Source organism: Neopsephotus bourkii, unplaced genomic scaffold, assembly GCF_033783945.1.
Source record: "Neopsephotus bourkii isolate Nb327-2 ecotype Australia unplaced genomic scaffold, CSIRO-AGI_Nbou_v1 NB_1825, whole genome shotgun sequence".
Classification (NCBI taxonomy): domain Eukaryota; kingdom Metazoa; phylum Chordata; class Aves; order Psittaciformes; family Psittacidae; genus Neopsephotus; species Neopsephotus bourkii.
The window spans coordinates 13,935,874-13,962,984 of record NW_026902298.1 but is presented as its reverse complement, the minus strand read 5'-3'; the positions used below and the strand labels follow the sequence as shown (position 1 = coordinate 13,962,984).

Genomic DNA, 27,111 nt, shown 5'->3' with positions numbered 1-27,111 from the left:
AAAGTGGATTCCTACTGAAGGACAGTTAAACTTTGCATTATTGAGGTTAGAAGAGACCTCTCGAGATTGTCTAGTCCAACCCAACTGCACAAGAAAGCACCTCTTGCAGCGTTTGGCCATCCCCACAGTAAAAACATTTCTTATATTTAAAAGGAATATCCTGAATTTTATTCTGTCTTCTTTCACTGGGTACCACTCAGAAAAGTCTGGCTCTGTCTTCCTTACTTCCTTCCACCAGATATTTATACACTTCGCTAAGTTCCTCCCAGAGCTTTCTCTTCTCCAGGCTAAATGATCCAAGCTCTGAGTGTTACAGATGAACCACTCCCTTAATCATTTCTGTAGTCCTTTGCTGGAATCACACCAGTAAATCCTTATCTTTCTTGTACTGGAAAGTCTATAACTGGACACAGTACTCCAAACGCTGTCTCACCAGTACTGAGTAAAGAGAAAACTATCTCTCTTGACTTGCTCTTCCCAATGCAGCAAAGGATGATGGTGGCCTTATTTGCCACAAGGGCACACTGCTGGCTCAGATTTAACTTGTCCACCAGGATCCCTCCATTCTTTTCCGCAAAGCTGCTTTCCAGCCTGTCAGCCCCTAACACGTATTGGCGCATTGATTTGTTTTTCCTCGGTTGTACCACATGGCACTTGTCCTTGATGAACTTATGTAAGATTCTTGTCAGCTCATTTCTCTAGCCCAGTGAGGTCTCTCTGAATGGTGGCACAACCCTCTGGTGTACAAAACCAGTTTTGTATCACCTGTAAACTTGCTGCTGATGCAATCTGTCTCATCATGTAGATCATTACTGAACATGTTAAACAGCACTGGTGCTAATACTGACCCCCAGCATACACTGCTAGTGTCTGGCCTCCAGCTGGACTGTGTGCCACTGACCACAACCCTTTCAGCCCAGTGGCCCAGCCAATTTTCAATCCTAGGTCAAAACATTTCTTGAATTCACAAACATCCATGTGCTTATTGATGGTTTGAGTCAAGATCAGAGGGGAAAGGAACACTAGGGCTGTTGTTGGCAAAGTCTGCTTCAGAGCACCTGACCAACAAAAAGTAAGGGGAGGCTTTCTACAAAACATTAACAGGGGTCTGATGATTCCAAGTCTTCATCCTCGTGGCAGATCTCAACTATCTGAACATCTTTCAGAAGATGTGGAGGCCATCCTGAAGTTTTTAGAAATCCCTATGGAGTTACCTTCCAACCAATAAAAAAAAAAGTTTAGTTTAAATATGGTATTGTTCTACCTGATACTATTATTTATATGACAACTATGCCCTACTAAGAGGCATTACACAGAGAGGGGAAGTCCAAGCATTTGAGGAAAAGGAAGAGTGTTAACAGAGAAAGGGATTGGAGAATACCTTGACTTGGGAGGCTTTCAGGACAACACACTAAAGCAAACATCAGATAAGAAACTATACTGAAGTTCTAAACAGCTTTACCTAACTCCAGCCTCAGCTAACCTACTGTAATAATTTAAGCACACAATTAATTAAAAGATGGCTCAAAGCTGAAAGAGTTCAGAACATAAAAATGTTCTGTTCTTTTTAAGATGTCTTAAAACTGAAAACAACAAAGAAATTAAAATGCATATTAGCTATCTCTCACCTACATAAGTATATAAATAATTCAATTTTTTTTTTAATATAATTAGTTTGCACAACATGTTTTTTTCCTTTGGGGCTCTGAAATTCAAACCTTCTTTGTAAGTGTACAGCTTAAAACCATAAATAAAAAAAGTTTGTAAGTGAAAATGTTTAAAGCGCATCCAATTTATGGAGGTGCTTATGGTAGAATACCACACTAACTCCGTTTTATTGTAAAACATTTCCTTACCATTTCATTGGCATCTCGTAAAGTACTACTTAAGCTCTCAGCAAGGTTTGGAAGACACAATCCTCCTCCTCCTAAGGCTGAAAAATATTTTAAGTTACAAATGTTAAAAAACATGCAAGTTATATGAAAGAAAGCCAAGGCCACATTCTTAAATAATTGCCACACAATGCTTTCGTAAAGCTGGAAATTTCTAATGCCGGATGTGCATTACAAAGATGTATTTTCAGCTTCCAAGAAAATTCTCTTACACCTTTCTTTCAATAAAAACTTAGTATTTAGTACCACATGGTTCTAAGACAGCCCCAGTTATTGGTGCGAGACAGCTCCAATTATTTTCCAAATTGATCTTAGGACAATAGGTCAGATTTAAACTTTTTCATTAATAAGCAGATGCATTTTGTTCAGAGACAAAAAAGAGGTCTCTTAAATCCAAAACTATGAACTGAAAGTTAAGGACCAGATAATGCCTGCAGTTTTATCAGAAAATGTACGAAATGTAACTTCAGTAGACTGTAAGAGATGTTTATAAAGAAAAAAAAATAGTTAATCCAAATTCTAATTTCCACAGATTTGTCTGCTTAGTTACCTCTTGCAGCCAGCACCTGTCCATAGCTGAAGAGTACCTCTCCTTCTGAAATGGGTCTGTCTGCAGTTTCGGTTCCCGTTTCCGTGAGCGTAAGGCTGCTTTCCTGCGTGGACTGCCCAGAACTAACTGTAGGCACAGGTGATGGAACCTGTGAATTGCAAGGCAGCGATTCGAAGGGCCCCACTGACGGCTGCTGAGCTGGTAAAATCAAGGCCTCTGGTTCCTCATCATTAGCCACTGACATCTCACTACAATGTAAGAATGTACATTATGAATACACCAAAATACATTGAAAAATATAGACTAAGGTCTTTAATCAATACTGAAAAATTAATTTGCAAGGGTTTTTTTTTGTTAATTAAAGAGCACAGCATTTTACATAGTACAAGAATCAATACGGTTAAATAACATTGTTCATTAATTTCTGGTTATAACTAAAAATTGCCATGTGTATTCCCACTCAAATAATAGAAATATTTCATTGCCACTACATCTATTACTGGCACATGTAACAAAACGAATTTACCAGGTACAAAGTTCAGCAAGATGATGAGTAACGACTGATAAATCCTGAAAAGGTCCTGGTACCACATTTTCCTCCAAAATCAAAGAAAACAATTAAAAACAGAATCCATCAATGCCTCCTGATATACATTAAGTGTTTCTTTTCACTGACTTTTTGAGGATATACGTTTTGGGGTTTGGGGTTTTTTTTTTCAGAAATGAGAAAACCGTGCAGCCTGTTCAACTCACACAGCCTTAGGACAGAAGGGTTCTTCAGTTAAAGGACTGGGTTTCTCTTCTTCCAGAGGAAGTTCTGCATCATCCCATGGGTTTGCAGGCTTTGGACTTTCCAATTTTGCAGCTTTGGAGCCCCATTCTGAGGCAGGAGGGCTTGGTGTGATTGTTCTAGGTGGTGTATTGACAGGGGTAACCAGAGGTGTGCCAACACAACTAGTGGTAGCTGGAATCTCAACTCCTGCATGGGCAAAGTCAGGTTTCAGATCAGAAAGGAATGCAGGAACTAAATCTCAGGCAGAGAGCTAGTCAGTTTGACTAAACACTTGTTTTTGTGATACCTTTTGATAATTATGAAGACTAGATTAAGACTAGTTTCTTTTAAGTATAGTCTTGGCATCTGAAGGAGCTAGAATAAACCTTCAATTGCTTACCTCCCTTAATAAGGGAGACTGCTCTGCATTTTAAAAACTAAGCTGTTTTACTTGGGGAGTGTAAATTTGGCTTAACATTAGAAATACAGGAAGGAGCAAAAGACAGCTATTTTTCTGATGTGAAAAATTGTGGCGGAGCTGGGAGGGGTGGAAATCAGACACGATAACATGTGCATTAAGTCTGAAAAGAAAACTGTTACCAAATAAAAGATGTTTGCTTTTTATACAAATTAGCCCACATTTTTTGTATTACATGAGTTCCCACTTGAATTATAGCCTCAAGAATATTACCGAGAGATGACATGTCTTTGAAGATGAAAATTAAAGGCAGTAGATTAAAGCATATTTGCAACTTCTAAACTTCAATTACTATTTTCATTACCTGTTTCTTTAATTTGTTCATGTTTGTGAACATCCCCATTCATTTCTGTAAAAGACAGAGAAGACTCTGGAGTTTTGACTGGAGGCAATTCTTTTTCTGAAGGTGGTGTTTCTGGTGGTGTGGCCTGGGGTGCTGGCAATGGAGTAGGCATATGAGATTCCTGAACGGAAAAAAAAATCATAACCACAGTTAATATCTCAATGCAGAATTCCTATTTTCCAAGTATCCACAGAGACAGCTGAGAAAGAGAGAGAAAGGCAGGTTATCAGAGAACAGGAACAGCTGTTGCTTAGATACATCCTTCATTGATCTAATTCCTCCATTTAAACATAAAGTGGCACCAGGCAGCATGCTTAGATTAAGTAAATTATGCATCAGAATGATTACAGTTGGAAATCATTATATATAGAACAGAACAGACTATTTCAGTTGGAAGAGACCTACACCGATCACCTAGTCCAACTGCCTGGTCAATTCAGGGCTTACCAAGTTAAAGCATGGTATTAAAGGCATTGTCCAAATGCCTCAAGCTTTGACAGGTTTGGGGCATTGACCAGTCTCTAGGAAGTCTGTTCCAGGATTTGACCACCCTCTCAGTACAGAAATGCTGAGAGAACTGGGTTTGTTCAGCATAGAGAATAGGAGGTTTAGGGAAGACCTTATCACCATGTTCCAGTATTTAAGAGGTGGCTATGAAGATGATGGAAACCCTTTTTACAAGGAGTCCTATGGAAAAGACAAGGTGCAACAGGCACAAGTTACTGCTGGGGAGATTCAGTTGGACACTAGATAAATTTTTTTCACAATGAAAACAATCAGCCTGTGCAATAAACTTCCTAGGGAAGCGATGGATTCCCCAACACTCAACATTTTAAGATTCAGATGGACAGGATGCTGGGCCACCTAGTCTAGGTCATGCTTTGTCTAGAAAGGTTGGACCAGATATCTTTGAGGTCCCTTCAAAACTGGTATTCAATGGTTCTGTGACAATGTCCAGTCTAAATATTAATTATATGATTATACTAATTTTAATAAAGCATTTAATACCATGTTAAGCAAGAAAGTATTTCATTACACAGATAAAATTATCATACTGACTCCATTTTATGGTGAGAGAATCAGCTAAAGAGAAGATACAAAGAAAGCAACAGCCAAAACAGTAAAGTATTAAAATAAGCATGTAATTGTGATGTTTCTAAAAAAATGAAAGAGGTGGAGACAAATGTTGACAAGCAAGTATGATGGCTGCTGGTTAGCCTGCTATGAAGAAATATGATAAACTTTTCCAGGGTCTTTCCAGCCCTGTTTTCTTTTCATAAAGAAAACAAGATAATGGGGCTAAAGGAAGGCTTCCAGGCTAGTTTCTGAATAATAAAACCTCAGACTGATTATTTTTAATAAAAGCTCTTCTCAGAAATAGGACTCATTTGGCACCTCACACGCAGCTGTGTGACATTGTGAACACTGAAGAACTCAGTAACTGGGCAGCTGAAGCTCTAGGTAAGAAACTTCACAGCAAGAAGGGGCATATCAAGAATGCACAAACATACTTAAGAACTCCCGCTATAAGCTGAGCAGAAGTGCAAAAAGGAGAACTAAGACACTAAGGAAACTACACCTTGCATACTAACTTATTATGAAATGTCTATTAGTATATTAGTGCTACCTGTGGTCAAGACGAATCTAAACTGGAAAACATAAAAGTGCTGCTCATCAGCAAGAGTTGAAAAATGGTACACATACAGATGATTGCTTTATTTTGCCTAATTAAAGGCCAAAAAGGACAAAACTAATCTCTTGAAGTGTGCAAATGAATATATATAGTAAGGAGAAACAATTTCAGCTTAAGATCACTTCGGTTTAATCTGATACAGAAACAAGAAGGCTTAAGAGGGCCATCAGTAAATACAAAATGGTTATTAGAAGAGGCTTCTAAGTATCAGAACAAGATACAAAGAACAGTCTTGCTTTAACATCACACACTCCTCAATCTGTAATGGAGTGGGGAAGAGCTCTCTACATGCAGGATGGCTGTATTTAAGCTTAGAGTAGTGAAATGATTACTTCTGACTACAGCAGGCACTAGGTAATATTTCAGTCTATATGCACTGTAGCAGAATAGAATAATTGATCTCACTTTTGACAAAGCTTTGAAGAGTCAGATTTCTAAGTGCAGCAATTTCCACATTCATCCCAAAGACATTATACAACACCAGATTGTCGAACAGCTATGTTCTCAAAACGAGAGCCAGCTGTCACTTGATTATCAAAGGCAACAGAGAAAATTATCCTGCATAACAGGAAGTTCTACTAATCATTTAAGCATTTACTGAGAACTACTGAACTGAAAACTTAGAATTAATACTAATTTTACAGATATGAAAGAATGGCTGCAAGCCCACAAGACCAAAAATAATATTGCTCTATTTCTTCTTATATAAAGAAATTAGTTTCTCCATATTTCATTTCTTCACAAGAAAGTAGCATAGCTATTTTTGTCAAAAATAATATGAGCTATCTTTTGGCAACATGGAATTAAGTACCAAGTCTTTCCATTAGAATCATAGTTGTACTCAGCCTTAAAGTAATTAAATAAATACAGCATACTGCATGCAGCACAAAGGATTTTTTTTTCCCCTTTTCAACACTTTTTAAAAGTTAAATAGGTTTAATCTTGTTGCTTGCTGGACTATAAGAAGGAATAATCAAAAATGCAAATCACGCACATTCAATTCATGAGTCTTTTTCCATCATTTTTGTCTTGCACAGTTGAACCACCATGCCACAAAGAAATTATCACTTAGAACCTTAATAGGAAAGCTTAAGTAAATTGGACTCTCACCATCATAACCATTGTAGTTGGAAGAACATTTGCAGCAGGAACTGCTTCCTGAGCCTGCCTGTTTCCCAGCATGGTTGCAATTGTTTCACTGAGGGCTTCATTTACAAAATGACTTATCATTTCTGAGTCCACAGGCACACCAGCATTGATGAAGAGCTGAAATCCTCCACCACCTGCAACTTCAACTGAAAATATAAAACACACATCCAGATCCCACTTCTTAAAATGCATGTACTGTACTACAGCCACTTGTTTCCTTCTTCATGAACTTTTAAACACTCCTTTGCAAAAAGTGATTCTTTATTTTACAGACAGGTAAACCACAGTAGCAAAGCAACTCAGGACTGAAAAAGAAGGCAGCAGCACAGGACAGTGACAGCAGGGGAGAAATGCATTTATCTGCATTATCACACATTTATATAAGGGAGGTAATTTTTTGCTACCTATTAAGAGAATAATAACTCTTACTTACCAATATCAGATGTTACAGTGTCACTGTCTTCGCTCTCTGAGGTGCTAACACTGGGCACGGTTTCTTTCTGCACTGGGTACATCCCACTGATAACTCTTGCCATTATTTCTTGCTCCACCCTAGCAAAATAAAACCTATTTAACTATCAGCATATACTTGGACACCTAGAAGCACACAAAAGATCATTCTTGACATTAAATGCAAGGTAGCTCAAAAGAAAAAGGAAGGAAGGTGATGAGAATAAAGGGAAGGTATTTATATGGAGTAATTTCTTCCATCAATATTCTCTTGTTACTTTGTCGTATTGTAACTCACCAATTTATCAACCTGTTTTCTATAGTTTCTCTCCTTTGAATCAGTTCATCCAAAACATCAGTAGACTGCTGAGGAGCAGAAACCACCGGAGGAAACAAAGGACCATTGTATTTTGGTGAGGTAACTTTAAACTGTCCACTAAGCTCCAGAAGAGGCTCACAGAACTCTGGAATTTCATCCCTCTCCTCCTCCTGATCCTAATAAATAAGTAGTAAATTAAGTTATGGTGGGTTTCTGGAAGGCAATGTCATTAAGGTAACCATGAGACTTTTTTTCTTTAAGAAACATTTGTAGATGTGTCACAGCATATAAACCACATTCTCCCTTCTTAGTATGTTGTACTTAACTGACGCAATTCTAAACTTAGCAAATCATAAATCTGTAGAGGCATAAAGCTATAGAAACTGCTAAGTAAAACATGATCTGGCTCATATTTCCTGCCTGTTCTCCACAGGGCAGGGAGCCAATGGTAATGTTAATACTTGAGAAATTCACTTGTGACATAAGTCAGGTTTCTTTAATATGTATACTCCAGAAATGCTCCTCCTTTAACCAAAAAAGTTTAGAAAACTTCCAACAGTTACTTGTTGGGTTCTTTCTTTTTTTTTTTCTTTTTTTTTTTTTGGTTGTTTTTGTTTGGTCTTGTTGAGGGTTTGTTTTTTTTTTTAGGAATTAAAATTTTACTTTAAAGTCCCCTGTTTGAAAAGATACATTCCCCAAAGTAAATGAGCATGTAGTCTACTACTCTAATAAAGTTGCCAGCACTGAAGGTTAGATAATAATTTACATGGGTTACATGTATGGTTATACTTCCATCAATTTCAGCTCCTGAAAGTTGAAAAGTATTTCTGGGTAATCAATTTACAAGATCCTCACAGATACATTGAATTTAATGTGCTATTTCTTAAAAGTTATGGAAGTTACTCATGCATTATAATGTTTGACTATTTCCAAAGATGCCACCCTTTTTTCCCCTCTAAGCACATACACAGCAGTCACCAACCCATGATATCATAATGTAACACTTCAGAATGTCTCATGATGTCCCTGCCCATGGCAGGGGGGTTGGAACTTGATGATCTTATGGTCCTTTCCAACCCTAACTATTCTATGATTCTATGATGCATGAGAACCTGCATCTTTCACCCACAGTATTAAAAACAAATGTCTCCAATAGCAGTCTGATTCTCCAAGAAGAAAATTTGGCATGCCAGGAAGAGATGAAGAACTAAGCCCTAAATTATCAATGAGAAGTACGTTACATTGCATAGAAGAGCTCACTGTAAATCTACATTTACTAAGATTAATCTCCAGCACAGTGAAAGGAGAAAAAAGTCTTATTTTCCCTTATCCAAATTAAATTTACTTTAACCCATAAAATAAACAAAAACCCCAATACTATATATTTTCTATGAATAAAACAACAAATCACTGAAAACAGAAAGAAGGAAAAAATTAAAAAATAGTAACATTTTCTTGTCTCCTTCCCCAAACCAGAATTCATATTTCTCTTCTTTCTCAATATACTTTAAAACTTAAAAGTCAGATAGGCCCAGGATGGGTTTTACAACAAACTGCTATTGGGGAGCAGGATCTTTCTGTATCTTTAAATAGTAATAATTCTTCAAAGAAAAGCTGTAACTTACAAAGCAGGAAAAACAGAATATGTATAAATGGGTGACAAATTAAGGTCTCTAAACCATTCTAGGCATAGAAATAAGAAAGTGAAGTTAAATGCAGAACGACACTGCATGCCTTGCAAGCTGATAAGCAGTTCATTCTGCTATATGCACTCATAACAGTAATTCGTTCTGACAGCAAATGTAAAGATGTCTATGTCCAGTGTTTCATTATGCGTTTTCTTCAGACTGCATTACTCCATAAATTTCCTTTGATGTTGCCTATTTAATACTTCTGAAAGTATGCAAAACACAAACATATGGATTAAATAAACAAAGTACACACAGTAAGTCTTACATTTAGTAACTTCTGACAAACTTTTGCAGTTCTTTTGCATTTCTGAACTTTCTGCAAAGATATTTATATTTAATAGTGCACAAATCCAAAAGAAAATTATATTCATTTGGGATTGATATATTATCTCTTCTGAAATAAAAAAAGTCAGTATTTAATGATACAGACAACTTGCACATAAATCACCTTGTAGACCAATCCTGAATAATCGGCACTCAGCTCTCTATTCTGCCTCCCTGGAGACTGTTGAAAATATCTATCATGACTCTGTATCACAATACAGCATAAATTAGAAAGTCTTTCAGAAATGATCTGAATATTAATCACAGTACTTTATAAAGTATCAAGCCAAAATTTTATTTCCCAAATTACATTCAGATAATTAAAAAAGGTTTGAAATTATTAGGTGCTATAGATTAAGCTTGTTCCACTAGCAAAGCATCTGTATGTATCTTTGTAAGAGCCATCCAAAATTTACTGATGGCTTTCTTCTTGACAGATTTCTAAAGCAATTTTTACAAGCAAGGTCAGGGTGGCATGTGCCACCTGTCATCTTCTGTCTGAAGAGTTAGACATGTAAAAAACCTACTGCTCCCAAGAACACCTATGGGAAACCAGCTTTAAGGAAAATGTTTACTCTGATCTCTGCAGGTTATATATTTGCAGTGGTATTCAAAATAGAGGCAAAAATGAAGAGAAACACATCCCCACCTTGCAATTAGGGCACGTTCAGAGAGATCAAAAAGTCTCTAATCTTAAATCCTAGTACACTTGCTAAAGGTACTATAGAATTTGTCTGCTCATAAGAGTTGGAAAATAGACTCAGTAACTCTGTCTGTTCTGGGCTCATGTTAGCTGAGCAAGTCCCTCAGCCTGGAATAAGGCAGGGTCCTTGGAAGGTCTGACCATAGGAAACCTTTTCTGTACAGAAAGCCTGAACCTATTTTTTTGATCAAAAATAAAGAGGTGTGTAAATCAAAGCTGTAACAGCTTTTTCTGCATTAGTCTACATGTAAATTATCTTATTCTGCAGTAAGAGCATGTTATTCAACTACTTCGGAAAGTGGAGCTCTGGGTCTTTAAACATTGAACATCACCGTTGCAATGGGAGAACAAGGCACATTGCCTCTTCCCATGGTAGTGCTTATGTTTTACAGGTGGGGGTACATTGCATTAGTCCTCAAAACTGTTAAAACAAATCAGTGCTAGGTTATATGATTAAACGTTTGTCTCCACCCACAAAAAGGAGCACAAAGGAATGACAGCAGGGGAGAAAATCATCTAATATGGCAACCGAGCCCCTCAACATGACTACTCCATGCAGGAGAGGGCTCAGCCCTGATGTCCAGGAGTGAAACCCCACAAGATGAGCCCATGGAAAAACTTTCCATAGAACCTTTCTTCAGGTTAGGCAGGTGCATTTGGATGAAGTGATGACATGATGACTTATTATGGGATGCAGGGAAGAGTACAACACTTTTTACGTAGTTTTATGGGGCAGAGTCAGAGGTGTGAAAAGGCCATGGATGGTGAAGCAAAAACAGAAAGAGGGGGGGGGGGGGGGAAGGAGGAAAAAAAAACAAAAGAGAAGGGAGGGAAAAAGGAACGGAAGGAGGGAAAGAAAGTATATTTCACACAAATACTTATCCTCCTCAGTTCTAACAGAATTAAGTTTTCATAATAAAAGGGACATGGGGGAAAGACAACAATAATCTGTTTGCCTGTATAGCACTGTAAGCACATTTCTTCATGAATCCAAAACCTCTTTTATAACAATAACTTTGCTTTCTTTTGATGTCTTAAATAACCCTGCCACTCCAGAGGCTGATTTTATGCTTCCACATTGTGTTTGCCTTGCACATTTTTAAGAATGTTGTCTGTGTGGTCATAGGTCAAACATATGTTTTAGTTGGAACATTTTTTTTGTTATTGTGGTTAAAATATATCCCATCGCAAAAATAAAAGATAAAAGCAATCCAGGAGAAAAATGGAAAAAAGGTGAATAACAATTATTCACATACAAAAATTTAACACCGCAGCATTTTTTTCTTAGTTCATAAACCAGTTCCTTAAATAGCTTTTCTATTTTTATATAAAATAAAGGGGGTTTGTGCAAACAAAAATGTTGTTTGAATAGGTTTAATTTCTCCCCTCTAATAACATAATTTTGAAACTAAAAATTAACAAAGCATTTTCCCACTTTTGCTAGGTAAGCCACCCCTTTAGGACTGTTCTAAGTAACTGGTAATGTTAAACGATTAATTCATTTTAGAAATAAATCCACCACAATGACCTGTAGGCTACAGAGTTAATATTTGATGTACACTCTAATCCTGGGATTAGGAGCATACCAAGCAGGTTAAAAGAATACATTTTTTGGGGTAGATTTTGATATGCACACAGCAAGTCTATCTCACTGGAGAGGAGTTTGAGGAAAAAGCACTTCAACAGAAATACTAGCCAGCAACAGCAATTTCAAGCTGCTGCCATTTACTGAATGCTAAATGCAGCAAGAGGTGGAAGCTGCCATCTTCCATAGAAGCAAGATACTCCACAACAGCTGTGTGGCAGCATCTTGTTCCCTGCAGTGGCAGCCTTCCCAGCTATCACTGAGTTTCTCCTTCTGCTCTTGATATGGAGAAGTGAAATTCAGGCTGGTTCACCAACTTTAAGAGCTTTATCAGCCCCTACTCTGACTAGAGGCCAGCTAACTAACAAATAAGTAAATAAATAAAGGGGCTTGCAAAAACTTAAACTGTAAAAGAGTTATCTCAAATAAACCTATGTTATCATAATCCAAGAACAACATTGTTGAACATGCACAGACACCTTAACAAGACATGCAGCAAAACAAACATTTTGTAAACTCTTAATGGGATCCATGAGATGAGTAGTACACATTGTACACATAAACTCACATACACCGCTTGTCTTTTTCTTTTAAAGTTACGTACTGTTTGACCAAAATGAGGTGATATGCTAAAACATTTTAGGAACTCAAAAGTATGTGAAAATTGCTCTATACCAAAATTTTCTAAAAGTGAACACTCAGAAGACACATTTTAAAATATAGGTCACCTACTTCAAATCTGTAAGAGCATCTAATATACATATTACATTTAGAGTTGGAAATCGGGAAATCTATGTTTTATAATCACTGTTGATTTTAGAGAACTACTTTTATGTCTAGTGCATTCTAACACAACCAAAATAAAGCTATTTTTTAAAAAAAGGTTCTTTACTAAACACACTAATTTCTAATGTTGTTTCTATCACTGTAAACAGCTCAGTATTTCTCACAATGTGTACTTTTAAAGTTGCTACTAAAACTAATTTTCTACATTTCATTTTCAGTTATGATAGAATAATATAAAACAAATATAAGAACATTTAAAAGAAAAGGACCACTGCAATGTCATGTGACACTTACCTGTGTCACATGAGTAACATCAACAATATTAGTTCCTGGAAACTTTGCATCTTCCTCCTCACTATGTGTATCTTCTGGTTTCTTACAAAGACAAATAGGAAATGTTAGGTGTTTCATACTGGGTGAAAAAATGCATTAGCCTAAGAACTTCACTACAAGAATGCAATTAAATCACCACTCACTGTAAGTAGCCTGAATCCAGAAAAAATGCATTACCCACCTTAAAAGGTAAGAGTAATTTCTTTGCACAGCATAAAGAGAGATTATTAGAACTTTTTCTTGTATGATAACTAAAACCTGCTGTTACTGTATCTAATGATCATGAACAACAAATGTTCTAAGCAGCATCATTAATTTTTGGGGAAAAAAAAAAAAAACAACATAACAAACCCAAACAAAAAGAAAAAAACAGTAAGACAAAATATTGTAAAACTAACTATTCTATGATTCTATGTATTCTATGTATTCTATGATACAGCACACAAAACTATAGAAGTGTCTTAAGCTGTTCACGTATGTGTGATCATAGAATCATTGGGTGGTTAGGGTTGGAAAAGACCTTAAAATCTACTAGTTCCAACCCCCTGCTATGGTCAAGGACATCTCACGCTAGACCATGTTGTCCAGGACTCTGTCCAATCTGGCCTTGAACACTGCCAGGGATGAAGCATTTACCACTTCTTTGGGCAACCTGTTCCAGTGCCTCACACTTTAAAAGAGGGAAAAGAAAGATTTCTACAGTGCTATTTAATAAAATCAATTTTAAATAATAATAGCTACCTTAGTCCATGGTCTATGTCTTACTCAGAGAATACCTTGACTACAAGACTCTGGAGGACTTAACTCCTGAAGTCAGAATCACAGAATCACAGAATCAGCCAGGTTGGAAAAGACCTTTACGATCATCAAGTTCAACCTTTATCCCAGCACTGCCAAGGCCACCACTACAGGCCTCATACACATGACTTTGAACTTTCAGGGATGATGATTCCACCACTGCCCTGGGCAGCCTGTCCCAGACTGTCTGGTCTGTGCAACGCACAAGACAGAAGTCCACTGGAAGAGACAGTATGCCAAAATGTGCCCTAGTTTACAACCTTATCCTTCAGCATGCAGCAGTTAACCTTTCAGCTGCAAAAAACCCTTTCATTACTGCTTAGGTTAGATAAAAAACACATTAGAAAAATTATATGGAAAGAGAACAAAGTAGACTGGCCAGCTCCACATACAACAGGCTACCAGTAAACAGGCTACGCATATGTGTCACTAACCACTGAAGTACAGCTAAAGAACAGACAGAGAGAGAAAGAAAATTCTCAGTTTTTATGCCAGAACACTGAAGCCAGTATAAGTAAGACAGATATTGGGCAATGAAGCATTATAACTCTTAACAGGACAGAGAAATGCTGGTTTTATTAGAGTTTTGCTATGTTGATTATTTAATCTTGGAAGACCAGTGTCTAGCTGCAATTTTTCATTTTCTCAAACAAATACCTTATATTATCAATTCCTCAGAAAAAATTACTTCATATTTGCTGGAACTGTCAAATTTCTCCAATTCAAACAGAATAATGAGATAATAAATTTTTAACAAATTTGAATTCACAGACATTTAGACCAATCAATACCTGTATTACAGTATCAACAGGAGGAAGTGCGGGTTCGGAGCCTGGAAGAACGTGGTTTATGCTCACACTGTCACTTGAAATACTGTCAATATCTACATTTGGTAACACCTAGAACAAAATAAAGCATCACTCTGAAAATCTACGTATTAGCTCGCTACTATCATTGAACTTTTTAGGTTCTCTCTTCTACTTCCTACTGAGCCACTAATCTTCAGTGGCCTCTGTTTCTCATACCTGTATCTGGTAATAACTTGGTTCTGAAAAACAAAATACTATAACATACAAAAACTACCCTCAGAAATATTAACCTCTTTTTTTGCTGTACCTCATTCCTCTTGCTCTCTAATTCCCTGACACTTTGTCTCATATGTGACAAAAGGTGAATATATCTATAACTATTTATATAGGAGACATGTGTTTGACTACCCATTTGTTTATATTATGTTGGCCTATATGCCACTATGTAGGCCGGTTATTGGATTTACATTGTCATACATCTGGTATAGTAAAATAAAGGGATAATTATATTAGAATATAATTTGTAACAAAGGCATGTCCATTACAGCATAAAAATATATTCTTGGTTTTTTTAAACAATGATTTAAATGCTTGCTTAATTCTCGGGAGGGGGGAAGGACCTTACACATTTAAGAACTGTGTGAAATAACAGGAAAATGCATGTGGGTGGAATACAGTAATACTACAGAAAAAACACTACGTATATTTAACTGAATTCCATGAATCAAAAATAATGAATATGAAAAAACATTAACTTCCCTGACAGCAGACACCCCAAAAACTAACAAACAACCAAAAAAAGACCAAACAAAACCCACAAACAAAACCCCCAAAATTAAAAACACCAAACCCACTAGGTAAGGACTGCAATCATTGATTCATCAGGAGTGAAAACCTTGGGTTGCCTATCATGCTTGAAACAGAAATCTTAAAGGGTAAAGCAGTCATCCAAGAAAACTGATATTTACATTAATACTTCTTCTATTCCAAGTTTGTTCAGACTCAAAAATCTTATTAAAAAAAAGGGTTTGAAAATGTGACAGAGACCTATTTTACAGACACACTGCACAAGCGACATACACAAGAAATAGTTTGTTCTTTTGGTCAAACAATAAAGATAATTGTTAAAATAAGAATAAAAATACTAGCATAGCATGACAACTTCTTGGTCCCTCCATTCTGATGTCAATGTCAGTTAGTGATGGATGAGACTATCTTTAGTTAGCATTTATTAAAATAAAATACACTCAAAATCAAATCATCATCACTCTTGATATGTACCTGCACAGACAACTTAGGTGGATCCTTTTTCTCTGATTTCATCTCTATTACAGCTATGTTTGGTTTTTTTATTTCAACTGATGGTTTTGGTGGCACTTCAGGAATAGAGGTTGTAACTGTAATAGGGTGTGGTTTACCTATAACAACTCCAGCAGGCAGCAGTGAGACATCATTAATTTGTGTTTGACCTAAGGAAAGACATATACAAATCTCAAAAGCCAGTAAATTAATAAATTAATGAAAATTAAATTCAGGGTGTCTGTGTTTCACATAAGACAGACTGAGATCTCATGCATAATTACAGACCAGTTAAAAAGTCCCCTAGTGACACTAACCAGACTACAGGCCTTCACCAGGTAACCTTAAGGCGTTCCCAGCAGAAACTGTAAACTCAACGCTGCCATTTTTAAAAATTACTCACATTTCTTGACTACAGTGACACCTACTGCTGAAAACAAGAATAACCACATTGTGGTGTTCAAAAACTACATACCATGCTTCCCTCGTCTCACATAATCATATTCAAAATACCATTACATTTCATATAGCATCCCACAATTTTTCCTTGAAATACCCTTTTAAAAAAACATTATCTTCTTTAAATGCCAATACAACACTCACTCTTCCCCAAACAAGGCCTATATAAAAGTTCCATTAAAGATCCAAAAATACAGAAGCCACGACAACAAATTTAGCGTGTTCGGCACAACCCTACTGAAATTGCTGGGCCAATGTCATAAATGTTGACTCTAGGGGCCAATGATTCAGTTTCTGCTTACATGGATACCAAACTTGAAGCCAGAACAAGAAGCCTAGAAATGTAAAGTGAACCAAAGAAAGTAGATACAGCTAAGCAAATAATTGCTCTGCCAGGTGCTGCCAAATATACAGCAGGAAGAATGAGGAGAACCAGAACATTTTAAGCTGTTCCCCTATGTAAACCTCATGAGCCAAATCTCATGGACAAATCACTGACTTAAGATGACATAAGTTCTATTCCCATGAAGCAGCAGTAATTAAACTTCACACATCCTTGTATGCTTTATTTGCTCCTACCTAGTGGAACAGCCATAGGAATTAGGTGACCTTCAAGTGGACCACAGACGGAAGGCACATCTCGACTTGGACTGAAAAGATATTGATTTCCTTGGGCTACTGCATACAAAGGATGCTGCTTTCCAGGGCTGGCTACCACCTTCTGCATGCGAGAACAAGTCTGTGTTCTTGCTGACTTTACCTTTGTACCTAAAACAAGAGCAGATAAACTGCATGTCATCAACATGTGTATAAAACCAGTAACATCATACTCTACTAATTTAAGCCCTTCTACTGAAACAATTATCGAGTTTTTGCTGTGGTATGGAAGGAACAAGGGAGAGACACAGGAAAGGCAGAATCTAAAAGTGCTAAGTTAGATGTCTCAGTATTGATAGTAATGAAGGTGTTAAAATTACAAATACTGAACACCTGAATGTAGCAAATAAAGGCACAGAAATGTGAAGAAAAGGACATGAGGATGGTAGTAGGTTGGAATGAAACGTGATTCAGCAGCTAAGAAGTAACCCATGATTAAGGTTTGAAATACAGCATCAGAAGAACATGCAAGCCTGGCATAAAAAATAGACAGGACAGATATAGCCAAACTTTCATCTGATTAACTGCCTCAATTTTATACAAATGCGCTTTGTCTCCAGCCACAAGATTAACAGGTACTCAAAGGAACAGGAATAATCTACAAATTCCTGGTTTGACAACTCAATGCTACTGGAAAATAAAGCCATAACTAATACCTGTAAGTCTTGACTTACAACATCGAGAAAGCACTGACTTTTTGGTCCAATTTTGAAAATGTATTGCTAACTAGCTACTCAGAACTAATTTGTATGTAACAATGCCTAAACATATAGCAGAGAACGTTACTGCAATACTGCATTTCTCACTGTACAGTCATGCAAGGTCCTACTCAACCTCAGTTCTTTGAAAAAGCAGATATTAAGGAAATCATCAACTTCAATCTAAATGCTCAAAATGCCCCCCAAAAGGGAGTCAACATATTGCAAGTCAAACAAAACCCCTTCTCCTTCTATTTTTCAGGCATTAGGAAAATAAGTCTGGAGAGAATAACATTGCTAACCAACTCAATTTCTTCACTACAGCTGAAAAATGTCATCTTACTCCTCTGTTGTTTCTAATTATCATCCTTCCTGTATTAATGGCCAGTTAACACATCTTAACAAGCACTTTTTAGTGTTCACGTTTAATAGCTTCTAATTAATTGAAGAATAAAAGTAAATTATTATAAAATTAAAGGATGACAAAGATTGATAATGTAACTTTTAACAAATGCAAATAAACAAGTAAGGCAATTCACCCTAGGAGTTGTATTTTCATACACACAAGTTTTGAATTATAATTCAAGAAACAAGAACAGCAAGTCGTAACTCCTTAGTGAGAAAATGCAGGTCAGAAAGAAGCATTTCTGAAAAAGGCTTTAAGTTACATTGGATAAGCAATGCAATGATAAATCACAATACAATGCTGTGGTTAGTGGGATAAATGTAATCCTCAGATGTCTCAACAGGATGTCAGTGAGGTAGAGCATGACAAGACCTCCATATATGATAACAGTTGCAGCCAGTATTAATTCCGTATCTCCATAAATATTAAAATAGATTGGACATTAAAAGTCCTTTTTTTCTTTATAAGTAAAATCACCTAGAAACTGAAGCAGCTGTAAACTGAAACAAAAACCTCTGTAGAAATCAGATACTAAATTTGAGATGTCCCATTTACTTCTGAACCATAAGGTACCTAGCCATGAGAAGAAGCAATTAAGGACAGAATCTCTAACTTCCTTAAATGATGAGCATGTGCTTTTCTGCAAAGCATAGGTTAGCCAGAAAAAAAATGGGTTTTTTAGCCAAAGACAAATTACCAGGCTCAGTAACAAACATATACAGTTGAGTGGCTTGTGATTTAGAAGAGGTCATGCTACATGATCTAGCAGTCCCCCCTAGCCTTGAACTTTTGAGTAAAAGCAGGAATTTGCAACATATCTGTAATACCGCCAACTTGTAAAAACAAGGTTCTCACAGTAAGAATGATTAAGTAGTGTATACACACAGCACCTCATTTTAATTGCTTTCAACTTTTTGGTTTATTTGCACTGGGCAGAAACTAGACATTTAATTAAATTTAGCCTTAAAAACCTAGTGTTTTACATATATTTATCAGTTCAAATTATGCAAGAAAAGAACTCCAACTTTTTTTGAAGTGCCCTCTTACTCATAAAAGTGTTAGTTGGCTTTTTTTCCTAACTTGCCATAAGAAACCATGCATTAGTCACTACAGTTTATTTGCAAAGAAAATGGTTGAGAGAGTTATAAAATGACTGAAAAGAGACTCTCCAGATGGCCATTTCAGTCTTAAATAAACATCCTTATTCTAACACTAATTTAAAACAAGCTCAGTGGACTGTTCTAACAAAATGGAGTAATTTAATAAGTCTGGATTTTCCAGCCAATCAATCCCAAAGCCAACAGCTTCCTATAATTTTTAAGCCTTTATCACCTGGTACATTAGGCCAGGAAGGGAATCTGTGGGTGCGGATCCGTGAAGGAAAGAACTAACCATGCTTAATGCTAGCAAGATCTCTTTCTTTCTTAAGAACCTGGTGCTTCAAAGTGGCTCATTCATCTTTGTTCCATTTTATTTATTCTCCTACTACAGCAGAGCACAGATCTGTTTCTAATTTTATTATTTATACTTTCCTGACATAACAGCATCTTTCAGAATAACAGCCCTCAAAAGCATTTAACTACTTTGCCTTCATAAGATCCATGCGAAACACAGAAGTGCTACTTTCCCATTTTATTGGCAAGATATAAGAAAGCACAAAAATAAAGCAGCTTAACCTACTGTCTCATTAGAAGAGTTAAAGACAAGTAATCCAAGTATCAAAGACCTCAGTCCTAAAGCCATTAAAGTCAGAAAACTTGGAAATAGAACACATAGTCACCGCAGTGTTGTTTTAAGTGACATACAAAAAATTTCCATATTCTTCTTTTCTTCCCTTAGATAAGAATACAGCATTATTTTATTTACTGTCATGACAGAGAACAAAACCACAACCATCCATAACTGCAGTCTGCTGTGAAATAGAGAACAAATTTTATGGCAGCTTTACTATTGCCAGCACACATGTTGCTGTACTGCTGTAGTATGACTTAATGACTTGGAAACGAATCACTTTGGGTAAAGGCTATCCAGAGTTCATTCTGGTTTCAAGCAAATGGCTTTTAAACTGTATTTGTCACATGCAGGAGTTCTGGAAGATTGAACGCAGCATGGATCCGGTATACAGTTTTCTCTTTCATTTCTAATTTGCCTCCAACAGAAAACAAGCTAAGGCACAGGAGCAGCTTATTACAACTGCAGGCAACCTGTACCTTCACGTTTCACTGGCATTAGTGAATTAAACACATTACCCGTAAAAAAAAAAAAGCTAGTATCAAATGATCAAATGACCTATTTATTATAATTAGATTGGGAGGGAGGGGGCACTTTTTCCACCTCTTCACATGGTATTGCTGCTGGAATGACGAAATTGGCCTCCCTGGAAAGGTTGTGACCTTCTATAAAGGACAAGAGCCCAATAAATATAGCAGAAAAATGTAATTTAGGACTCAGCAAAAGCAGAACTGCTGATTAAATATTTTTACAGAAGTGTCTGTTCTCAATCCAAATCTCAGTGGTCACTGTATCACTGTTATTGATACACTACGTGCCTACTAGCACACATTTTACTACAGAAGAAACTAAATTATAGGTATGCAGTATAGCCAGGAGTCAAAAGTAGTACATCCTGCTGGTCTTTCAAATGAGTATACCAGCATTTTTCATAAAACAAGAAGTGTTTCAAGAGAGGTCAAATAAAACATACGAGGAACAAGACAAACAGTTTTCATGTATCAAGTTCTCACCTCTTAAAAAATAAGTTTTGAAAAGTCTTCTAGATTTTTTTTCAGGATTATAACCCCACATTTTCCAGGAAAGTTTTGCAGAGAGTCACAAATACTTTCTACCAATAACACTTTTTCTTCATGGATCACAACTGGGCTCCAGACCACAGGTAAGAAAAGTGCTGGGAAATAGCATGAGGACTACAGTAAACTTAACAACACATTTGTACTATTTTGAGGATTTGCCACTATAGATGTACATCATAATGTCATAGAATCATAGAATAGTTAGGGTTGGAAAGGACCTTAAGATCATCTAGTTCCAACCCCCTGCCATGGGCAGGAACACCTCACACTAAACCACATCACCCAAGGCTTCGTCCAACCTGGCCTTGAACACTACCAGGGATGGAGCATTCACAACCTCCCTCGGCAACCCATTCCAGTGCCTCACCACCCTAACAGGAAAGAATTTCCTCCTTATATCAAATCTAAACTTCCCCTGTTTAAGTTTGAACCCGTTGCCCCTTGTCCTGTCACTACAGTCCCTAATGAAGAGTCCCTCTCCAGCAACCCTATATGCCCCCTTCAGATACTGGAAGGCTGCTATGAGGTCTCCACGCAGCCTTCTCTTCTCCAGGCTGAACAGCCCCAACTTTCTCAGCCTGTCTTCATGCAGGAGGTGCTCCAGTCCCCTGATCATCCTTGTGGCCCTCCTCTGGACTTGTTCCAACAGTTCCATGTCCTTTTTATGTTGAGGACACCAGAACTGCACACAATACTCCAGGTGAGGTCTCACAAGAGTAGAAGGGCAGGATCACCTCCTTTGACCTGCTGGTTACACCCCTTTTGTTGCAGCCCAGGATACGGTTGGCTTTCTGGGCTGCAGGCGCACACTGAAGCCAGCTCATGTTCATTTTCTCATCAACCAACACCCCCAAGTCCTTCTCCGCAGGGCTGCTCTGAATCTCTTATTTGCCCAGCCTGTAGCTGTGCCTGGGATTGCTCCAACCCAGGTGTAGGACCTTGCACTTGGCATGGTTAAACTTCATGAGGTAGGCATCAGCCCACCTCACAAGGGTGTCAAGGTCCCTCTGGATGGCATTCCTTCCCTCCAACGTATCAACCGAACCACACAGCTTGGTGTCATCGGCAAACTTGCTGAGGGCGCACTCAATCCCACTGTCCATGTCAGTGACCAAGATGATGAACAAGATCGGTCCCAACACTGATCCCTGAGGGACACCACTCATTACTGGTCTCCAGCCGAACACTGAGCCATTGACCACAACTCTTTGCGTGCAGCCAGCCAGCCAGTTCTCTATCCACTGAGTGGTCCACCTATCAAATTGATGTCTCTCCAATTTAGAGACAAGGATGTCATGTGGGACAGTGTCAAATGCTTTGCACAAGTCCAGGTAGATGACATCAACTGCTCTACCCCTGTCCATCAGTTCTGTAGCCCCATCACAGAAGGCCACCAAATTGGTCAGGCATGATTTCCCCTTAGTGAAGCCATGCTGGCTGTCACCAAGCACCTTGTTGGTTTTCATGTGCCTTAGCATGCCTTCCAGGAGAATCTGCTTAAAAAAAAACCCCACCAAAACACAGCAGTGCTTGTCTTCTAAGACATGTATATGACTTTGGTATAAAGTACACATTTTAATGGCCTAAAAACATGGTCTCAACCATGGTCACTACCTTCTCATGTTAATTCCTTCTATTCCATACAGAATATAATACTTCTAAAAGTACAATTAAAAACTCAGACACCATTTTTTAAACCTTGTTGTGATTGCATCAAGTTTATTTTCCGTGCCTGGGTAATAACAGCATTAAGTGCAAGAAGCAAAAAGGGAAGCCAACTAATCTCTTTTCATTGATTGTGCTATTAACTAGATTGTTCCCACCACCACTTTAACTGCCTCTTCACTTAACACACTCTTTCACTCCATCTTTATTTTCTATCATGTAGTTTGCCCACTCTCTCCTGCAGTGAGATGATACACATTAGTCTTTCTGACATATCAGTTAAAGATAGTTAGTTTCTGTGTTAAGAATCAGTTAACTTCTGAAAACATAACTAGGAAATAAACCAGACCAAATTAAAACGTTACTTTCTGCTAACTCAAGATAAAGTTTATCTACACCTACCTATGTCAGATGTCACATAGTTTCAACTTTTTAATTTTTTTACAGATAGTCTTGAAAATTTTCATCTCCTGAGCCTAACACTTTGCCTACAAAACTAGTGAATGAAATTCAATATTAATCAACTAATAACAGTAACAAGCTAATACAAAACAGTTATACTCCAGTTTTAACCCTAACTTGACTAACAAAAGCAGCTGCATTTAGTGAACTAAACCAATGCTTCTGATTAATGTCTTCCAATATTTTCAAGGTAATAGATGACATCTTCACAACCACAAATACAAATTTTCAGATTTCAATTACTGTATTAGTAGTGGAAAATTAAATAACAGGCTTCCTTGATTTTTCAAATCTCAGTTTATTTCTTAACTCTGACTGAATCAATCATTTAAATGACATGACGACATGAAGAACACATCTCTCAGTAACCTTTACCAAAAGCTGAGTTAGTTTTTCAGCACACTCAGCTTTCAGATGCTCATGTCTTTACTTCTGGCAGTTCAGCTTTTTAAGACTTGGACAACAATAAATATATATTAATATGTTTATTAAATGTAGAAATAAGTATTAATTTGATAGTCTAAAAAAGTGAGATACACTAAGCAAATCTGAAAACCCACTAGTATTTTTTAGTTTTGAAAAGAGCATCTTTTTGAATAGCACAGCATAGAATAGAATCATACTATTTCAGTTGGAAGAGACCTACAGCAATCATGTAGTCCAACTGCTTGACTACTTCAGAGCCAACCAAAAATTAAAGCATGGTATTAAGGGCATTTGCCAAACATCTCTTAAACACTGACATGCATGGGGCACCTTTCTAGGAAGCGTACTGCAGTTGCTTGAGCTTTAGATTGACAAGCAGATGAACAATTAAACATTTTCATTTATACAAGGAATTCCTAATAAAAAAACTGAGAATTAACACCTTGTTCACATCAAAGAATTACTTACCTCTAACACACTCTATCACCTTGGGCCTTTGAAGTTTAGATTTGGGAGCTGGAGAGTTGAATCTCAGATATGGTGCTTTCTTAAGTGTTCTACGATGGCCCTGGTAAATCGGTTTCCCATAAACTTGACACAGATAGTCTTCATTCTGTACCACTGGACTTCTATTCACAGGTCCCTGATACACACCAAAAAAAAATGTTTACAGCTCTTCATGGAAGAAAATGTTACCATGTCAGTAGTGCTGCAAAAGTCTAGAGGGAAAAAGTAATATGTTCTGCAACAAGCAGCATAAATACCAAACACACATGAAAACATATATGCAACGATACATACAAGAAGCTTACTAACAGCTGAATAAAAGAGCAGGTATTCGATAAGGCAAATTTATAACAAGACAATGAATTCTACATTATTACACACACTTCAGCTCCTACAGCACATGAAAACAAGGAGAATTCTGACAACAGAAATCCATAGGACAGGGCTATCATTTAAAATTATTAGAGTCACACATGGAAACAATTTCTTACATGAATACTGCAATCTAAAGCAAACCCGTCATTACCAAAAAAAGCAACCAAGTACTTGGGAACTCACATCTGCCTTTTTTTTGTTCCTCTGCAATTTTTCAGAAGAAAAGTTAGTTCTAAAACTTTGTTTGCTTGTGTTCTCTTCCACTGGCTTCTGTAATGGCTTAGCAGCATATAAAAGCTTCTTTGTTGAGCATCCTTGAAGTTTTTGAGATTTTGCTCTAATTTCTTCATTGGTCTTCATACCCTTAATGTTTTGGCCTCTCTTGATCCATGGAACCTTTTGATCATATTTCGCTTGTTCCAAGTCATTTCTTGCCATTTCAGCCTAAAGATAAAACATAAATACAATAAAGGGAGATTTTTATCTTCAAGGCAATCAGAAGAAGCCTGTGGACGACTTTGAAGTTCTGAGAAATGGACTGTTCTTCATGTTAGCCATGTGACTGTGACTAGTGATTTTCATTAAATTATTGAAGTTTTAAAAGAGAGGTAAATATTTTATTATGGAATACAATGTGCTAGTAATAATACACATTTTTCTCATGTTTTCAAGTTGCAAGTGAATGGTGTTTAACTATTGACATGGAAAAACAAGACAAGGTGGAAAACTACAATGCAAAAACCTGAACTAATTTTTCCAGCCATACCTGGATTTCTAAACTGATTGCTTTAATCCACTCATCCACAGTGTTTCTGATACGAATCTCTTCCAATACATCTCTGAAATAGAAGAAAGAACTTTAAGGTCGGTGCTTCTTAAATTGCACAGATTTGTTCCTGGGAAAGTACTGACCTATAAACACTATAAAAAGAGGCACCCAGCACACAGATGGCAAGATTATGTACCAGTACAGTCTTTCTAAAGGGCACTAAACATAGACTATCCAAGTTTCCCAAACCTGTATCTGTTCTCATGTAATACCACCTGCAAACCCCACCCCCCACCAGTATGTACTAACATTAGTACTAACATCTACAAAAAACGTGGCAGCCATGTGTCTGTTCCTTCTTTTTGACCAAAAACTGAAAAAACAAGGCAACAAAAATACTCAAACGCAAAAGACACAAAGCAGATGAAAAAAATTACTCCTTCCTCTAAAAGATAGTGACAGCAGATGTCTGACAAAAAAATAAAAATATCTTTAGATGAAGAGAATATTTACCTTCCTCAGAAACTCAAGATTTAGTTGTATTCTAATAGGAAAACTTTCATTATGATTCAAATAGGAGTATTAAACACAACTAACAAAGCAAAAGCTCAAAAGCCAAAGATCTGCTGTAGGATGACTAATTCTGTAACATTTACAGGCTTATGAAGCCTCTTCTGTTCCAAATAATGAAATTACCCTTTAATTTTCCTGTTAATGCAAGTTTGTCTACAAAAAGCTAAAAGCTATAACCTCCTTGTTATGACAGCAATACAGTTTGTCAAGATAATAACAGTCTCAGAATCCAGACTTACCAAGAACTAATAGATATCTGTCAATAAATACAAATCAGGAGGGTCGAAAAACATTTTAAGTTCAAGAGCATCATCTAATGATTGCTAAGAGTCAATAAATACTTTTTGCAGGGAACTGCACTGGTTCTTCAACACACAAAATTAAAGAAGAAAAAAATAAGAGAGGTGATAAACGTGAGTATACAGGAGTAGTCACACAAAGCACCAAATTACAGGGTCTAACCTGTTTGTAGTCAAGGCATTAATACAAGTATACATGGCATCTCCATCTTTTGCGTGAATAACAGCTTGCAAATTTTCTTCAAGAACTTTTTTATTGTTTTGAACTCCTCTTAAAATCCTTTCAGCATCCCTCAGTATAGATTTTGGCACTTTAACATTTTGAAGAATGGATGGTTTATTGAGCAGATGACGTTCAGGAAGATCAGATGTAACAGCAGGCTTTTTTGACTGAAAGTGAAACAGAACCTCTAGCATTTAAACAGAGATCGTAATTCCAACTTTCTACACACTGATCAGAATTCCCATTAATCACATCAATGCCCGTTGTATAAAATACTATCCACGTGTACTATAATCAACTGCAATTGCTCAAGAACATTCAGTATGTCACAAATACATTTAAAAGTCAAGCAAATGGAAAGACATCCAAAAGCTCTCAAATGCTAAATGATATAATGCATAAGCAATGTTAATGGAGCCAATAACCATGTGAAAAGATGGAAATCAGATACATGAAGTATCATATGGAGATCTCTCCACGTAACATAGAATAATAGAATAGTTAGGGTTGGAAAGGACCTTAAGATCATCTAATTCCAACTCCCCTGCTATGGGCAGGGTCATCACACACTAAACCTTGTCACCCAAGGCTCTGTCTAACCTGGCCTTGAACACTGCCAGGGATGGAGCATTCACAAGTTCCCTGGGCAACCCATTCCAGTGCCTCACCACCCTCAGAGTAAAGAACTTCTTCCTTATATCCAATCTAAACTTCTCCTCTTTAAGTTTTAACCTGTTATCCCTTGTCCTATCACTACACTCCCTAACAAGAATTTAATAACATATTAACATTAGTTAAGTATTATCAA

The 27,111-nt window shown here is 37.0% G+C and overlaps 1 protein-coding gene across 7 annotated transcripts in view; it reads right to left on the bottom strand.

Annotated features, from left to right (window-relative positions):
• Window positions 1-27,111, bottom strand: part of KIAA0586 (KIAA0586 ortholog) — a 76,537-nt gene that overhangs the window by 37,514 nt on the left and 11,912 nt on the right. For 5 of the 7 annotated variants that reach the window (XM_061343624.1, XM_061343622.1, XM_061343621.1 and 2 more), the window contains 15 exons: window positions 26,244-26,470; window positions 25,206-25,278; window positions 24,623-24,883; window positions 24,026-24,200; window positions 17,013-17,201; window positions 15,957-16,144; window positions 14,658-14,765; window positions 13,030-13,110; window positions 7,626-7,822; window positions 7,311-7,429; window positions 6,839-7,023; window positions 3,997-4,156; window positions 3,196-3,421; window positions 2,443-2,690; window positions 1,857-1,933 (listed from right to left, as the gene is read on the bottom strand). In XM_061343624.1, the coding sequence (XP_061199608.1) occupies window positions 1,857-1,933; window positions 2,443-2,690; window positions 3,196-3,421; window positions 3,997-4,156; window positions 6,839-7,023; window positions 7,311-7,429; window positions 7,626-7,822; window positions 13,030-13,110; window positions 14,658-14,765; window positions 15,957-16,144; window positions 17,013-17,201; window positions 24,026-24,200; window positions 24,623-24,883; window positions 25,206-25,278; window positions 26,244-26,470 (2,514 nt within the window). The remainder of the gene's footprint in view (window positions 1-1,856; window positions 1,934-2,442; window positions 2,691-3,195; window positions 3,422-3,996; window positions 4,157-6,838; window positions 7,024-7,310; window positions 7,430-7,625; window positions 7,823-13,029; window positions 13,111-14,657; window positions 14,766-15,956; window positions 16,145-17,012; window positions 17,202-24,025; window positions 24,201-24,622; window positions 24,884-25,205; window positions 25,279-26,243; window positions 26,471-27,111) is intronic. The other 2 variants (XM_061343625.1, XM_061343627.1) reach the window with 2 other exon arrangements.